Source organism: Emydura macquarii, unplaced genomic scaffold (assembly GCF_026122565.2).
Source record: "Emydura macquarii macquarii isolate MOO-44397 ecotype Brisbane River unplaced genomic scaffold, CSIRO-AGI_Emac_v2 contig_1119, whole genome shotgun sequence".
In the NCBI taxonomy this organism is placed as follows: domain Eukaryota; kingdom Metazoa; phylum Chordata; order Testudines; family Chelidae; genus Emydura; species Emydura macquarii.
The window spans coordinates 1340575-1359468 of NW_027131256.1; the positions used below are offsets into that span (position 1 = coordinate 1340575).

The 18894-nt window shown below is 38.1% G+C and overlaps 1 protein-coding gene across 2 annotated transcripts in view; it reads left to right on the forward strand.

The window, feature by feature from the left end:
- MAN1A2 (mannosidase alpha class 1A member 2) overlaps positions 1-18894 on the forward strand; it is a 206864-nt gene that overhangs the window by 35321 nt on the left and 152649 nt on the right. For both annotated transcript variants that reach the window (XR_010919333.1, XM_067545975.1), the window contains exon 2: positions 12340-12595. Coding sequence is in view for 1 of the 2 variants with exons in the window: in XM_067545975.1 (XP_067402076.1) it covers positions 12340-12595 (256 nt within the window). In the remaining variant the exon portion in view is untranslated. The remainder of the gene's footprint in view (positions 1-12339; positions 12596-18894) is intronic.

Below are 18894 nucleotides of genomic sequence, written 5' to 3' on the forward strand. Positions count from 1 at the left end.
AGTTGAAACAATGTCATTGTTACAGAAGTATCTTGCAAATTCAGCATTATTTTCCTTTATTCCTGGAGTTGTACTTAAGACTTTGGCTAAAAGATGCATCAGATGAGCTCTGCACTTATATGTTATAAGTTTCAGATTCCCTTCATTATCTTCAAGATTTCTTCTCATCTTTTCTACATTTGCAGCATTGTGTTTTGGCACAGCTACACACAACTCTTGAATTTTTGTTCGCAGTTTGTTATAGTTTTTACTGTGACTTCTTTTAACCCTTGTATTGAACCAAAAATCACCAAACTATTTTAGTATTGGGGTCTTGAAGACCTTTAGTATGTCAAAATTGGATAAAAACCCCCACATAGGATGCATTTAAAACTGACTTTATTGTAACCAGTGAACTATAAAACTATGAGTATGTTAAAACTTTCCTAGATTCAGAAGCACACTACACAGTACTTGTTTTTGGGGTCTAACTGACTGCATGATCCAACATATTTTTAAAAAAGCTACACCCTATACAGTTGTTGTTGGGATCTAAGTTTAGACAATGAAAATAGCAACAGCAATAATATAAAAGGCACAAACACAGCGAAGTGGCAGTAAATGGCCTACTACTATGAACAAATGGAGCAACTAGGCTACATGTTCTGAACATTCAAAGGTTTTACACTTTTTCTGCCTCATTCTCTGGCATTAATGTAACATCTTCCCCATTTCTTAAGCTCTGGATCAGTGCTCAGCACACTAGATACTGCTTCCCCAGAAGTCTGAGGCAAGACTGCAATGTTCCGTTTCTGCACCAGTGGTTTCACCATTTCTGTATCCAGTCCCTGAGAAACATCGGTTAGTTACGCAAAGATTTATTATGTCACTTCCGATTCAACAAAATCTTAACAGTTCGTGCATTCAGACATGCGTTGTGCAATGCAACAGTGACTCTTTCCCCAGCAACAGAATCTATCAAGTGTGGGCTTGCCAGAAAATGTGTCTGGAATTGTGGCTTCCCCAAAAACTCTTCCTCACAAGTGTAAACTTCCTAGAAAATTAATTTGACTATGTTATCTTCAAAGAAACTCAATTTGCTGGACAGTTGTGATGATACATGAAGCAAATATTATCTGGGTTTCTCACAGACCCCCAAGACCCTTTAGGTGCATTTTTTGTGAAACAAAACCCACTGAAATTGACAATAAAATCAGTGCTGAAAGATTAATACAGTCATGTCATAATGGCTGTTTCAAAATAAAAACAGTCCGGTGTGGGAATAGCTGCATAATTAATTTGGGGTCTAACTGACCCCAATAGCATTTGAGTGATTTTTTCGCTATGCCAAAATGACAACAGGTATACAGACAAAGCCAAAGCTAAGAGGTTGTCCTTATCATTTGAGACTATTTAAAGAAGAGGGAGTGGTTTGCCCATCATGTTTTATTTAAAGTCGTGTGTGTGTTTGGTGTCTAAGGGACCCTCAAATATCTTGGAAGTGTAATACCCTCATTTTCCCCATTGACTAACATTGAGGAGGGGTCTAACTGACCCTATTACCTTTTTAGTAACTTTTTTTGCTACACAAAAACCTCAACAAGTCGGATGGTAAAAACAATGACCTCATACTAATTTGAGAATACTTAATATATGAAGATGAACAGGTTTGGCTTGAAAATTTGTATTTACGTTGTTGCATATTGGGGTCAGGCCCTAAAACATTAGAAACATTAAGTATTCTGCTGTATGGGCATTTCCTGGTGTATCAGTTATTTCTGTAAGATCGACAACCCCATCTTCTTTTGTCACATAAGCACATATTACTGGATCATTGTGTACATTTCTCCACCCATCAGGAGTCAGGTTAACGAATTTCCCATCAATTTTTTTTTGCATGCTATTCAATTTCCTTCTCATATTGCCAGCAAACTTCCAGCAATGTCTGCTTTGCTGGCTATAGCGTAGCCTTGATTGTAATGATCGAACCATGTCAATCAACTGTTTGTTCTGGACAATTTGGAAGGGAGAACGTATTGTGTAAATGAACCAAGCAATTTTTGCATCTATGGAGTCTTGCTGGAATGTGCTGGTCCTAATTACGAACTCATCCATGGTTTTATTGGCTGATGAAGAAAGTCTTTTTGTTTGTTTGTTTGTTTTTGATGCAGGTAATTTACTGTCTGATGTGTAATTGCAACACTGCTGGTGGTACCAGCAGATGAGAATGAAGTTGTAGACATTGCCTATGATGAACATTCATGACCCCTTATGTCTAAGCTGGACCCTGAAACAAAATGGTAAAAAACTCACTCTCACGCACTATTACTTAGTGCATGGCTTTAAAAAGATGAGATAGTAAAAATTCCTCCTATTGCAAATATTTGTATCATTGTTTAAATGATATAATTTATTCTAAACCCCGTTTTATAGGGAAAATAATTAGTCCTAAGGATGATGTAAATCTATTTAATCCCTTATCTCTAGCAATATACCTAACAGCTTAAAATATTTTTAAAAGTTAAAAATTCATAAACGCCTAATAAAATTTCACTTTTAAACAGGAAATCTTTACCTATGATGTTTAATTATATTGAGCAATTAAAAAAAATCTTTTCAGAAGTCCTGTATTAACAGTAAATATGTAACTGATATATACTCCCACAACAACTAACATACCAGTTATATTTTGAACACAAACCTTTTCAAATTCATAAGTAATCTTTCACCCAAAACACACATTTATGAGAATAATCTAAGTGATCATTTCCAGCATAGTAAAACATGGTAGGTAGTTCATAAGAATCGTGCAAAAATAAGTTTACTAACCTTTTGAGCTAGATAGTTCAGACATGTCCAAAAGGTTTATGAATGAGTTATATAACCTGTATCCTTCTTTAAGGGATCCTGTCCCAATCTGGGATCTTAATTTGGTATTACCAATGTGTATGAGGTCACCCTTTTGATTCAATGGTGGCGTGTTTATTTTATTTATCTATTAAAACAGTATACATCACTGCTCTTATGTCAGTCAGAAGGGTGAGTGAATTGCACACTCTGATGGCTGACCCCCCACTTACTAACTTTCAGAAAGATAAAGTGGTTCTTAGACCTGCTCCCAGGTGTTTACCAAAAATAGCGTCTGTGTTCCGTATCAGACAATTAATTTACCAGTTTTCTACCAAATTTTTTACTAATAAAGCGAAGTCCACATACATACTTTTAGATGGTAGGCTGGCTCTTGCAGATTACTTAAATAGCACTTTATGCTAGAAATCACATGGGTCATAGTTTGTCCGCTCATACTGCTTCTAGATGGGTTTAAGCAATGCATTGTGCAGTATTCTGAGTTAGCTGAAATTCCTGAGCTGCCTATTGAATGGTCTTATTATTCTAGAGTTGGAAGCATCTTTAACTTCATTTAAAGATTTCTTACTAGGAAAATATGCAAGGCTGCTACTTGGAAGTCTGTGCACATGTTCACTAAACATGCTGGATCTTGCTGCTAGAGCAGATGCCAAATATGGCAGATCCTGACAGGTCACTCTGTTCCCACCTTTGGGTTTTTTCAGCACTGCTTGTTGAACTAACCGTAAGTGGGAATATGCAGAGCCACTCAAAGAAGAAATGAAAGGTTACTTGTAACTGGAGTTCTTTGGGATCACTTTGCATATTTACACTTCCTACCTGCCTTCCCTTCTTTCTCAGAGTCCTATTATGGTCTTCTGGGTGAACAGTGGAAGGAAGTGAGGTGGTAGAGGGCACGGTGCCATCTCATATAGCCTCGCCCACGGAACATTTGGAGATACCAAGAGGAGGAGTAGGAGGGAATGCACATGTACTCCAGCAGGTGCTGCTTGCATAAGGTTCTAATGTAAATTGCCACCAGGCAGCGCAGTATCCATAAGCGTTAATATTCAGAGTTATCTCAAACTACAGTTATAAGTAAATACATTCATTTATGTCCAGTCTGCACTTTTCTAGCTTCAGATTGCAAGTTTCTATCAGAAATCTTTTTCTCAGGAAGACCTGAAAGTTGTCTGTCTCTTCCTTGACAAAACTTGGGCTTTTCTAGAAAAGACCTATACATGAGGCTGATTCATCCATCCCCCAATTTAGGAAGGGTGGAACGTGTCATGGTGTCTCATGTTCTAACTATTTCAGTGGTGACTTGGTGCCTGAGGTAGATGGGTTGCATTAGCTAAGATGTGGAAGTCTATCAGGGAGACACAGGCTATAGTTCTGATTGCCTATGTTCACTGGCCTCTTCCTATCCTAGTTGAAACTAGTTTTGCAGATAGTCTGGGGAGGAGGCAAAATCTTCAATTAACGGTGTTGTCAATGCCCTTTAATAGCCCACAAGTGTTTCTAAGGGGGCAGGGGGGAGGTGTCATATCTTGACTCATTCTTTTTCCTTTCTGTTTGTTTTCTGAAGACCCTACTGTTACTTTAAACCAATATATTGATATAGTAAACATCCCAATGACCACATCAACATATAGTATATTTATAAATTAACACAGAGCAGCCCCAAATCAGTCACAATGAACCTTTCACAAGACAACAGGGGAGGAAAAACAGAGGAAAATGTGACTGTAAAGCCACAACTATTAGGGGGACCTTTCTAGGGGCCTGGAACTTTTAATTCTTTTGGATTTTGACTATATTTTAAGTAGAGTAAAGCCTGTTCCTTTTAAAATGTATTTAAACAAAACTTCATGCAAGTCGGCTTACATTTATTTTCCTTTCATTTTTTGTCACTTTTATAAAATTGTAGTTTTTAATTATGAACATTAAAGTTCCTTCATCTGCCAAATTATTACTTTTGTTCTTACTATGCTTGTGGGATTTGCTAACAATCAAAGTGACTTCTTTGAAATCTTGATAAGGGAGTAAATTCTTTCTTCTAAGAGACCTTGTATGTAAATTTTATAGTAGAATTTTTAAATCCCATAGAGTAGAAATTTTTAGCTGTCATATGTATACTGAAATTATATTATAATGTAATAGATCCGAACCATGTTACTTAAAATATGGTTGGATCCCTGAAAATGGCATAAAATTATATTAGCATTAGAGCTGATCAAATGTTTAATGAAAAAACTTTTTGCCAAAAAAATCCCTTTTGATTTAAAAAAATTATTTTTGAAATTTTTTATTGAGTGCTTAATCAATTTTTTTTTAAATTTCAATTTTTTCTTGCCATTCTAACTTTTTTGACAAGTGGCAGAGTACAGGGTAGGGCTGAATATTAATCGCAGTTAACTCAAGCAATTAATGTAAGACAAATTAACTAGATTAAAAAGTTAGCTGTAATGAATCACAGTTTTAATTGCATTGTTAAACAATAATAGAATATCAATTTAAATGTATTATAAATATTCTTGGATGTTTTTCTAATTTTCAAATATATTGATTTCAATTACAACATAGAATATAAAGTGTACAGTGCAATCGCTTTTTTGTGAAAGTGCAACTTAACAAATGTAGAATTATTTTAATTTCACATAACTGCACTCAAAAACAAAACAGTGTAAAACTTTAGAGCCTCCAAGTCCACTCAGTCTTACTTCTTGTTCAGCCAATCTCTAAGATAAATAAGTTTGTTTACATTTCTGGGAAATAATGCTGCCCGCTTCTTATTTACAATGTCACCTGAAAATGAGAACAGGCATTTGCGTGCCAGATATGCTAAACATTTGTATGCCCCTTCATGTTTCGACTTTTAGATTGCACTATATATTTTTATCTTTCTTTACAATGCAAATATTTGCAATGAAAAATAATAATTATGGGTGTCAATTAATTGCAGTTAATGAATGCAATTAACTCAAAAAAAATTAATGTGTTTTTTTTAACAGGCGTTAATTGCACACCAGGACGCCGTGCTTGGGGGAGGAGGAGGGCTGCTGCATGCGTCCGAGGCAGGGGTGTCCTTCTTTCTGCCACCCTACTCCACTGCTGCTTCCACCTCCCCACCCCTTCAGCCACCCCTGGCCAACCTGCTGTGGACCGGGAGCCTGCCTCCTGTCTGCTGTGCAATGTGGGGAGTGGTGGCAGGGGGCTGATGTTGGGGTGTTGTCCTCCCCCCACCTGTATATGTGGTTGCTTCTGAGCTGGGGTCAGGGAACGGGGAGCTGTGTTCCGAGTGCTCTGCTTAAAGAGACAGTGCTTCTCCAGCACACACGCGCACATACACACATCCTACACCAAAAATGTTTAAATAAATTATATTCTATTATTGTTTAACAGTGCAATTAAAACTGCGATTAATCACGATTAATTTTTTTAATGATTTGACAGACCTAATAGTAGGAGAATATGCATCTGCATCTCATAAAGCAGGGGTTCTCAACCTTTTCCTTTCCCAACATACTATAAAAATTCCATAGTCCACCAGTGTCACAACAACTGGCATAAGCAGGTAGCAAGCAGGGCAATTGCCTGGGGCCTCATGCTACAGGGGGCCCCATGAAACTCAGTTGCTCAGGCGATGGGGCTCCAGCCCCAGGCGATGGGGCTCCAGGGGTTCAGCAAGTTTAACACTGGCACTACTTGGTGGACCCACCCCCCCAGAAACCTGTTTATGGCTCCCCAGGGGCTGCGGACCCCTAATTGAGAACCATTGTCATAGAGGATGAATTACTTCTCCTTGAGGGAGCTAAGCCAAGATACATTGATGTCTGCTAGCAAGGTTTCAGTGCAGGGCTTCTGGGTCTTTTATAGATCGGTGCAGGCTGACCCATACTTTCTTGACAGCAAGTATCTCCTTGAACAATTAATAGATGATTACTTGGGACTCTGAAGTACTATCTCCCATGTCCTGAGCACACCATAACTAGTAACATTAGCACAAGGTAATTGGCCCATTTACAACCATTCACAGGTATTCACTACTTAAACTTCAAAGAGAAATATAAACAATAGTATTGTTACATTCAAAATTCCATCTAAATGTTCATATGTTCTCTTTGAACTCCTAATCAATAGAACAGTGAAGACAGGAAAGCAGTTTATCTACATTGCTAACCTCTAACAAGAGATCCATAAATAACATCAAATAACTACGAACAATACACTTGCATATCAAAGCTCTAGTCCACTTATAAGGGAAGACCCTCGCTACCATTGTATTTTCCTATAATATATCTTGAAAGGTCAGAGTTGGGCCATGCAACTTACAAAGTTGCTTAGCTGTTTTGGGCCTAGCGTCACAAGGAATAAAACACCAATTGAACTGGTTAATTGAGAATACTTTCTCTCCATAATTGTTGTATTACACATTATTCTGCATTTCCCACGTATGTGGTACATTCCAGGTACAGCCATACGGGGCAGTCGAGATGAGTCCTTTCTTTGGTTTCTGGCTCATTACTGTGGTCTATACCACAGATGGGTTGCAAGGACCCTAGGGTGTCACACTGGCAGATTCATCTGGCTTGCGGTTCTGTGCAGCAGGCCAAAACAGGGGCTTGCCATCATTCATGTGAGTGTTTTACCAATGTGAGGTACCTGGGCACGCTACTTAAAATGAGTCTTTGAGTACCCCTACTGAGTGACCATGTACTATTGTTTCATAAATGTCCTTTTTTTCAATTATTGGCAGGGAAAGTGAAAAATACATTTTCAAGTCTTCTGTATAGGAACTGTAATCAAGAGGTGACATAGCTACTGCAGCTAGATTCCTGAGGATATCAATCGCTGTGACTAGTTGTGTTTCACTCCTGTACCAACCCAGCAAATACTCATTGGCAATGAGGCCAGGCACTTCACCCATTTGAATATATTTTAAAGCTTTTTGAATGTTTCTGAATATACATCTACCCATTGAGTTTCACATTACCCATAGCTATAGATTGGTAGCTTCATCGTTATTGTGATTGATTAACTGATGAATCCTTTTTAAGGTTTTCCTTAAGGCTTGGGCAATAACAAAAATAGTACTAGGGTATATAGGGTATTGATAGTTAAAAATGACAGTCCCACAGTGTAAACATAGCCCAAAATGTAGCCAACGTATGTTTCTCACACCAAGAATATTTCTGTTTTACAGAAGTTAATACCCAAGATGCATAAGCAATTGGTCTGTTTTTGAATTCCTCTGCTGACCCAAGACAGCTGCCAGGTAGCTCTGTCGCAGTGGTTGTAAATAATCAGAATGAATCAACGCAGGAGCTGTGGCTAATGCCTGCTTCAATTTAGTGACTGCTTTAGTCAATTGTGGGTTTCATTTTCAGTTGCTACCTTTTAAGTAAAGCATATAAAGGAGCAGCTATTTCTGTCTATTCAGGTATAAACTTCTGAGAAAATCTGTCATTCCTAGAAATTTCACTGTCTGTTTCAGTATAGTTTAAGTCATAATTTAATAAGCATTTGAGAAAATATTCCAGTAAAAACATTTTGTAAAATATTAATAAATATTGTGCTTTCTCTTTAAACAATTTAACTAATTAATATGGATTTTCAGATTTTTTATGCCCCTTAGTTGGTAAATTATGCCAGAAGTATGCCAGAACTTAGTATGCCAGAACTTAGATTATATTTTGTTTGAGGGCTGAGCAGTCATACATTTTCTCTTGGGGGGGATTATATTACCCTGAGTAGGGTCCCCCCGTATTTTGAGAACTTACAAACAAAGGTATTTACAAAATATAAAACAAAATAACCTTATAACTGATAAACTTATAACAACCTAAAAATAAACTTAATAAAGACCTTTTTAGCTTTAGTTGAAAATGTTGTATCACCAAAAATTATAGTTATGAGCAAAATAGTTTTTATTGCAACACAAGTAAAACTCCCAAATAAAAGTTGAAACCAAAAATAAAATAAAAATGAAGGTGATGTGACACAGAACATACATAATAAGCACTACGAATAAAAGCAATAAGGATAGGCAAGTAAACTAGAATTTTCCAAAGCATAAACAACTATGAACAATTTATCATACTAATGAGGAATATAGAAAAGATTATTGGGGTTGATTATTGGGAGGGAAAACATAGAAGCTAACTGAAATAAAGATGATGCCTAAAAGGGAAAAAAATTAATTAATAACTGCAGTTAATAACAGCTGAAGTTTATTCAGAATTCTGTTTTTCTTGAATGATTGCAGCCAAACAAAAACTATTAAATAGGTTAAAAAGAAAACATTTTATACTAATACTTTCCTTTACCTAGGATTTGAAGAATTTTATGTGTGCCTTTTTTCCTACTTTTTTTTTGGTGTGTGCAATATATTGGCTGTTTGCCTTATGACTTTCCCTGTTCCCTATTAGCTTTTTAACTTATAAAAGTTAAGGATCTACACTGGGAATTTATTTGTGTTATAACTGTCTCTCAGGCAGCTGTACTAACCTAGCCCCTGGTGTAGACCAGTGTGAGGTTGGCAGGATAATTCTTCTGTTAACCTAACTGGTGCCTCTCAGGGCGGTGGAGAACTCCTCCTGTACGTTTAATGACTTCACTGAAGTTCTACAGCAGTGCAGCTACAGCATTTTAAATGTAGATAAGTCCTCAGACCTAAAGATAATGAGGTTAACTTTTACTTTATCTTTGCAATTACTTGTTTAAAATCATCGAAGAGTTTACCTCTTTGACCATTAAAGCAAACTGATTTTTAGTGGAATTCTTTTAAAAGCAATCCGTTTTCCACAGAGCTTCCTTTTGAAATGGGGCTTTGACACTTCTGGAGTTTTTCATTTTATATTTTGTGCATTTACACTACTCACATTTCCAAACAGCAGTTTTACTTAACCTTTTCCTCTTTTTCTAGCACAAACAAATTTTAACATACATATTTTCATGCATTTGGGTGGTGAGTGGCATCAAGCATCACATTTATCCTTCTATGATTTAACACCAGCACAAATTTTTAACAAACAATTTGAGAGGTCTGTAATCACTAACATTATCAGTGGCTTCATTTTAGCAAAAGGGTTTATAGGTGGGCGGTGGGAATACAAATCAGGCTAGCCATTATCCTCTTCCCAAAGGTACGGATGGTTTTTACATTTCCTTAAATTCTCTGTAGTTTGTTGGCATTCTTTGTCTGGGCATACCACTATGCATTCTATCTTCCTATAAATGCATATTCTATATTGCTTTTAGTTTCTCTCTGTCACAGCACAGTGATTGATTATTACCAAGAGCAAACACTGTGGCTGTCACTTGGCCATCAAGTGCAGTCTGTTTATTCTGTATTTTTAACTTTTTGTAGGATTCAGTTACCTTCATCAAACAAACCTGTAATTTCATCAGAAAAAATTCTTAGATGAGACCTATTTTCCCTAAAACGATGTTTATGAGCATTAATTATGCTGCTATCTTAATTCTTTACTAATTGCCTCTCATATCAACCTTTCTGTGATTTTTGCCTGTGACTGATGTCAGATTAACAGTTCTATAGTTCCCTGGGTCATTTCATTTATTATTATTAAATATTGGCACATTAGTTTTTTTCCCATGCTCTTTACCAGTGTTCCAACATTTGCTAAAAATCCACTTTCATGGTTCAGAGAGCTTAGCAGAGAATTCTTTAAATATTTTTGGGTATAAGGTATCTGTTCCTGCTGTTTTAAAAAATGTTCTACTTTGATACTGAGAAGAAGATAGAGTTGGGATGGAATAAAATCACTGTGGCTGGTGAATGGGTTAGAACAGGACAGCAGACAGGAAACCTTGATGTTAGTGGCAGATTGGGGAGGGTGGGGGAGAGAAAGAGGGTGGGGAGAAGGAAGTAGGGAGGTCCTGTCAGATCTTGTTGGTTTTCTTTTTGAAAAAGTCAGATGTTGTTTAGGTAAGGAAGTGGGAGGTGAAGGAGGGATAGTTTAAGATGATATGCAATAGGTGACTGAGATGTGGCAGTCCATCAGGGTGGAGAAGTAAAATTGCTTAGCAATAAAAGTGGTAGAATTGAGGGAGGAGAGAAGAAATTTGTAATTGCAGATGTCAGAATGGTCATGCAACTTGCACTAGAGATGGTCGGCTTTGTGAGAGTAGGAATGAAGGCAGCGGGTATTGGCAGTGATCTAGGACTGTGGGTTGGCATGGTGACCTTCCAGTGTGTGCACTAACGCACCATGTAGACAAGCCCTGTATTCACTCCCCTACCTGGTTCTCCAGTTCACCAAACAACAGCACTATAGGGAGCTGAGGGTTGAGGAGCAGGGTTGTGGGAGAATACAGGGGAAGGAGCATTGAATGGAGAAAGCATGAGAAAAAAATGGGGCTTGAACTAGGGGACTGAGGTGGGAGACATGGAGGGAAGAGGATCTACACTCTGGTAAAAGTTACAATTTTCCATTTTGTTTCCATTCCATTTCCATTCCACTTCCATTTACAAGTTTCCATTTTGTGTAGGAGTGGAGGATGCAGGTAAGGTACTATGAAGAAGGTGAAAGTAAGATTGTTAGATGGCAAGGGTTAGGTGAAGGAATTTTATGGTTTTGTTGCTAGTATATGCACTTAAAGCAAGCTTAATTTGTACATAATTTTTGTGGTGGGGGGGTAGTGGGACTATTCAAAAGGCTAAGGCAGCTGATTCATTGGATAGTGGCAGCAGACTTTAATACCAGCTTTTTAAAACTTTTTTTTAAATCACTTTATAGTTGGATGAAAATTAATTCTGGAAGGCCCAAAGTGAGCGGTCCAAATGCAGCTTGCTGCTTCCAGAGACTGCAGTTCTCAGTATGCCATGATCCACCTTGATTTTTAGTGACAAGCTATTCAAATCAGGATGGGACGTGCTGTGAGGGGACCTGTAGCTTTTGCAGGCCATGCCTCCATAATGACTTGGGTGACTGCTATGTTACATGTAAAACAGGTGCAATAGATAACTCCTGACAGGTGGTTGATGCAGCCTTTTTTTGGGCAAAAGGTAGGGAAGAACCCTCTTGGTATTTTTTTAATTAGGTAATTGCTAAACATAATGTTGTGTGCTCTATATGGGGGAGAGATTCATTTATGAAACCACAAGTCAGCCCTGTAGATGAAATTCAGAACCCTGGCTCCTTTTCTTTCTAAACTGTTGAATAAAGAGGCCAGGAAAGATACTGAGACATGATTTACAAATAACCAGTCACTACCTTAGAAGGAGGAGCGCTCTCATGATTCATGAACAAATAAAACACTAAGGCAAAACTGAGTTTTACTGTGGAGTGGTAGCAAAATACAGTGTAGAATGGGTTTGAGAACTGGGACTAAATTTTAAATGGACATATGTCTATGAAACTCCATTTGAGTCAACAACATTGACTACAGTAAGTCAGTGCAGAATATGGCTTCTGCTCTTTAATGAGGTTTGTTACAATTGCCATTTCCTTTATGAAACCAGGCTCTGACTAGCATTTGTTTCTTTAGAGAAGAAGAGGAACGCTTGAGAAATAAGATCCGAGCAGACCATGAAAAAGCTCTAGAGGAGGCAAAAGAGAAGCTGAAGAAATCTCGAGATGAGATTCGAGCAGAGATTCAGACAGAAAAGAACAAAGTAGCCCAAGAGATGAAAAAGAAAGACAGCAAGCCGCTGCCACCTGTTCCAGTACCAAAACTCGTAGGGATAAACAGTGAAGACCCAACCGATCAGGACATCCAAGGGAAGAGGGACAAAATTAAAGAGGTAAGGCAGAGTGTGGTTTTGCAGGCTGTGATAGGAATTGTTTTATTTAGATTTTCAGCCATTGCTTTTACGAACATTTTATAAAACCACATTTACAAAATCGGAATGATTATAAATCTTTCCTTTAAAAAAAGTATTTAAAAAACAAAACATTTAGTAACAAGCACACACAAATAATGTATCTGTGCGAGCGGAAGAACTGAATTCTGCCTTGCAGTCAGAAATAGCTCAGGCGTGTGGATGTCTTGTGGCACATTTCCAACATTGTGCATTCAGTTGTTTTTCGGTTTTCTGACTCCCTGAAGGAAAAGGTTCCTACAACATTTGATACCAGACAAATAGGATGGATGCATATGTGGTCATATATGCTTTCAAATATTGAACATGTGATTGGCGCGTCCTCTGTTCCTTATGATTCAGACCAGTGGTCCATTGATTCCATTGTCCTGACTCTGACAGTGGCCAAAATGAACTGCTTCAGAAGAAAGTGTAAAAAACTCCACGGTGGACAATTATGGAATTAATTGTTCACAGGAGAAACTTCTTAGCAGTTCCCAATCTGTGGGCCAAGACTCCCAGGTGGATAACAAAAGTGTGCCAAAAGCGGTGCGGGGGTCATGGGTCTCTGTCTGTGGAGGGGCAGATAGGCCAAACATGAATGATGCTGCAACCATATATGCCAGGTCACAGCGCCTGGAGCAGGGAGCTGGAGGTTCAGCACCACAGGATACAGGAGCTGCCGCTTCCTGGGGTGTGTGTGGAATGGGCTCTTTTCACTCCCTCTCCGCGTCCTGCTGCACACAGGAGCTGTGACTGCCCAGGGTTAGTGCAGAGCAGACTCCCTCTCAACCTCATCTGCCACCAAATAGAAAAACTTTTTTTTTGCTGACAGTCCCCTGTTGGTTCACACATGCTCACAAAATTGCTCCAACCCCCCACCCGCCTGAGGGCATAAAGGGGCAGACCAGCTGCCTTTCAGTTCCTTCAGCTCCATCTTGGGCTAGAGATGGAACAGTAATGGCCCCTTCCGTCTGTTTTAACACTGGGTTTAGTCTGTTGTAAATAGTGAGGTATTTCTATTTTAGTCAGTTAGCTTTAGAGTAGTTCTTGTGTCAGTATTTTAAGCTAGTTTTAACATGTAGTTAGATAGTGGTGCTGGATAGCAGACAGCTATGGCGTCTCGTAAATCTCCCAATTTTAAAATGTGCACCTTGCATAACATTGCTATACTGGCCAGAGACACTCACTAAAAGTGAGGGGCATATTCCTAGTAAATGTGTTATCTGCTGTTCTTTTGCCAAGTGGTCTGAAAAGGCAGGGAGATTAAATTTAGGGTGTAACTCCTGGACAGATCTATAAGACCTGACTCAGATCCTGGCCAATCAGATCAGTCTGTCTCCAGTGTTTCCTCTACAAGTAGTTTCCTCTACAAGTACAATTCCTGAAGCAGTTAAAAGTTCTTCGGCTGTAAAGGGACACAAATTTCATTCTCCTAGTCCTTCAAAGAAAAAGAAGATGAGATCACCCCAAGCTGTTGCTTTGGAAGGTGCTGTCCAGACACAGAAAAGTGCCTTGTGAAGCCTAAAGAATACCTGTAAGATCTTGATACATTAGAGAGAGCCTTCTAATCATTTTGAGTCTTCAAGACCACCTCTGAAGGTTATGGTACCATTTACTATACATGCTTCATCACTATGCAAGATTTGTAGCAAGTACACAAGCACTATCTAAGGTCAAGGATATAGCCTTCTTCACTTCTTTCTTATCGGTATCATATACACTGGTATCAATCGGTGCTACAGCATCAGTACTGATTACTTCAGCTCCCTTATTTATGGTACCATCAGATTTAGTGGTATCTGTTCATTCAGAATCATTTCTCCTGGTTCCTGGTGACAGTCCATTATTGGTATCTTTACCTCCTGTTGAACTTCTGATTGCCGGATCTGGTACTCATTTATTGAAGATTCCTTAAAGATTTACTCATTCTTATTTGGAAGAATGCACATGAACTTCATCAACTTCTGAGGCCAGTTCAGGAGGATTTCCTTTCTTTCTTACTTGTGTGTCTCTTACCGGACGTTCATCCTAAAACCAGATTTCAGAAGTTTTCTTGTAAGAATTATGTGCCTTCCTATGCTTCTTGGTTTCCTTCTCCTTCTGCTCAAGAGTGCACATGCAGCAACTTTACAAAATGACTTCCAAGGACAAGGAGTCTAAATGTCTTGATCTTCTGGTTAGAAAGAGTTATTCCTTGGCTGCACCCTGATAAAGGATTTTAACCAATCAGGCTCTTCTATCTGAGAAGGAAAGTAAGGTGCTGGAGGGCTGAGAAGGGGAGCAGAGAGAAGAGCGGGGTCTGAACGGCTCTCCCGCTTGAAATGGCACTCCACAGCTTTGTTGACAGCTCCTAGTATCCAATTTTAGTTTTTACACACACACGCGCGTGTGTTTATGTATATATGTAATGGGGAGGAGGGGGTCCCAAAAAAAGACAATGCCGTTGGTGGGTCACCTTAGCAAAACGTTTGGGAACCACTGGTCTATATGGATTCCAAGACCCATCCTCCATCCCCATTATTCAAAGTCCTTGCAAGATTTTGGCTGGTGAAGGAGCTGAGAGGCACAAGGTCTGCCTTTCTCCTTTATGCCATTGGCAGAGGGGGCGTTCCTTGAGCATAAATGGGCCAACTGGGGACTGCTAGCAAGAAAAAACCTCTAATCTTTGATGATAGGAGGTGTGCAATACTATGACTAGAATACATATGAACAACGAATCTCAAAGAACATCAATTACTATAAGGTAAGTAACCTCTCTCTTAAAAAAAAAAATCCTCATGATTTTGGGGAGCCCGATTAATTTTTTTTATGCTTGTGGTTGGCAACACTAAGTTTGTTCAGTCAAAGATAATGCATTTACCAGAAGTGTTGTTTACTCCTTCTCCTAACACAGAGGTCACCAAATGAAATGAATAGGCAGCAGGTTTAAAACAAACAAAAGGAAGTATTTCTTCACAGAATGTATAGTCAACCCGTGGAACTTCTTGTCAGAGGATGTTGTGAAGGTCAAGACTATAATGGGGTTCAAAAAAGAACTAGATAAATTCATGGAGGACAGGTCCATCAATGGCTATTAGTATGTCTACCCAGCAATTAAACCCCTCTGGCTGGCCTGAGATAGCTGACTCAGGCTTGTGGGTTCAAGCTGTGGGGCTGGAAAATTGTGGTGAAGACCTTTGGGCTCTGGAATCCTCTCTCTTCATGGGGTCCCAGAGCTCGGTCTTCAGCCCAAACTCGAACATCTACACTGCGATTTTACAAGCCCCACAGCCGAAGCCCAGCAAGCCCGAGTCAGCTGACTCAGGGCAGCCATGGGTGTTTAATTACTGTGTAAACATATCTCAAGACATCAAGACTGGATGCCTTTCTGGAAATTATGCTTCAGTCAAACAGAAGTTACTGGGCTGAACATGGGGGTAACTGGGCAAAATTTAAATGCCTGGGATATACAGGAGGTTTTATGAGATGATCTAATGGTGCTTTCAGGCCTTAAAATCTATGAAATCTATAAATATTGAATAGCATTGGGCCAAGAATAGATCAGAGCGAGACCTTGCTTATAAATATCTCCATTGGAGGATGATCCCCATTTACAATTATTTTTGGAGATGTTAGTTAACCAGACTTCAATCCATTTAATAAGTGCTACTGTGGTTTTCTGTAGCACCAGATTTTTAATCAGAATGTCATGTGGTACTAAGTCAAATGCCTTGCAGACGTCTAAGTATGTTACAACAGCACAATTAGGTTTGTTAACTGAACTTGTAAACTCATTAAAAAAGGGTATCAAGTTTGTTTGTACATCTGTTTTTCATAAAACCATGTTGATTGGCATTAATTATGTTACTATCTTTTATTAATTGATTACCGTATCTGCATTTCCATGATTTTGCTCATGATCAATGTCAAACTAACCAGCCTGTGCTTTCCCAAGTCATCCCATTTACCTTTTTAAATATGGACACAATATTAGCTTTTTTTCCATTTCTCTGGAACTTCCCCAGTGTGTTAATCTATGTTAAAACTCAACTTTATGGTTCAGAGAGCTGCTTGGCCAACTCCTTTAAAATTTAGAGGAAAGTTACATAGTCCTGCGGATTTAAAAAGATTTTAACTTAGGAGATGTGGTTTAACATACTGTCTAAATATTGTTGGAATAGAAAGTGTTTAATTATCAGTGAAAAACATGAATACAATCCAGCCTCTTTCCAAATACAGAACTGAAATGTTTATTGAACACATCTGCCTTTTCTGCTTTGTTATTGACAATTTTACTATCTGAATCCAGTAGCAGATTGCTGGGGTTTCTTTTGTCCTTGATGTATTTTAATACTTCCTTTTTATTGTTGTTAAAATACTTCCTATACATTTTTCACTGGTATCTTTAATTTTCCTTATTAGTAGTCTACATTTCATAAATTCTTATTCAAAGTCATTGCTATCAACTTTCCCTTTTCTCCATTTTTTAAATATCTGTTTCATTGCTGTTTTTATTTTCTTAACTATGGTGATTTTTTTTTTAACCAAATCAATCTTACTTTGTAAATGTCGGGCTTAGGAGTCTAGTAAGATAACTTAAACAATTCCCAATTGTTGCTCACATTTCTGTTTAAAGTTTTTCCTCCCAATCATAGTTTTATAGATTATAAGGCCAGAAGAGACCACTGTGATCATCATCTAGTCCGATCACATATTATAACAGAGACCATAGGACTTCCCTGAATTAATTTGTTTGAACTAGAGCATATCTTTCAGCAAAATATCCAGTCTTGATTTAAAATTTTCCAGTTGACAGAGAATCCATCACAACCCTTGGTAAGTTGTTCCAATGGTTAATTATCTTCACTGTCAAAATGTGCTATTTATTTTTAGTTTGAATTTGACTTGCTTCGATTTCCAGACATTGGCTCTTGTTAGATCTTTGTCTGCTAGTCTGAAATGACCAGTATTATCAAATTTTTGCTCCCCATGTAGGTACTCTAATGTTGTTCATCATTGTTTTAAGTTTTAGGGCACTGGCTTTTATAAAGGAACAACTATCTATATTATTACTTGTGTTTTGCTAGTATTTTATGCTATACCACATATGTTGTGTAGCTAGCTGCTCTGGCCTTTGCCTTCATTTAAAACAAGGTGTTGAGCCCACAGTGCGATAATTTTTCTTTTTCTCATTTTTTAAACGTAAAAAAGAATAAAGCCATATATGTACAGAGACAGCACTGGAGAAGGAATCATTTTAAATTTTCACACTTTCAAAAGATTCTTGATTCTCCAACCCAAGCATGGGATAGCCAGCATGCTAAACATAGCCACGAGCTACATGTAGCCTCCTTGAGTTCAAGGAGGGCTGTGTGCTGTAGAGATGAAGTCTGCAGAGATTACATGTCCAGTATACAAATCAGATTATCTTTTTGATCGAGATATAGCTTTGTGATGAACTTGAATTTTTATGGGTGTATATATATATATATATATATATATATATATATATATATATATATATAATTTTCAAGTGTGCAAATTAAGTATGACTAGCATCTTGTCTAGTACATAGAAATTAGGGATGGCTCTGGGTGACTTTTGGGCCCCCACTCTATAGATGGAATAAGCTCACTAAGGGAGGGAATGTGAGCTATTATATGCTTGATTTTAAAAGGTAACTTTCATAGTAGATAAATTTCCTCACTCAGTGAACAGAATATTAACTTTTTACTTGGCAATCTCTCATCCACAACTATGGGAAACTTGTAACCTCGAGTGCTCATTTTGAGTTCTGTTTGTACAGAAAAAGGAAAAAAAGACTTGTTTTCCCACAGTATGGTTGATGGAGTACTTCAAATAAGCTGCCAGATAGTTGGCTTTGATTGGTAACTGAGAGAACCTGCGTCTAAGAGGATTGTGAGTGTAAATAATAACTTTGACTAAAAGGGTTTAATAAAGAACATCGGATACAGGTAAAGAGTAACAAAAAAAACTACGTTTTATTTTTTAACAGGTTTGCAAAGCTGGGCACAACTCCAGAACAAAAATCTATTCTGTAAGGAGCGCACCCCCTTTCTTTGTTTAACAGTTTATATTCCCTATCCCGGCCGAGAAAATCCCTCCCTTCGTTCCCCATTGGCTGGGTAATAAAAGGTTTACAACTTTTGCGACCGCCTATTACATACATTTTCTTCCACATACAACATATATAGATCCATGTTCATGCTAATCAGCGAATTTTCTATGCAAGGTGTGTG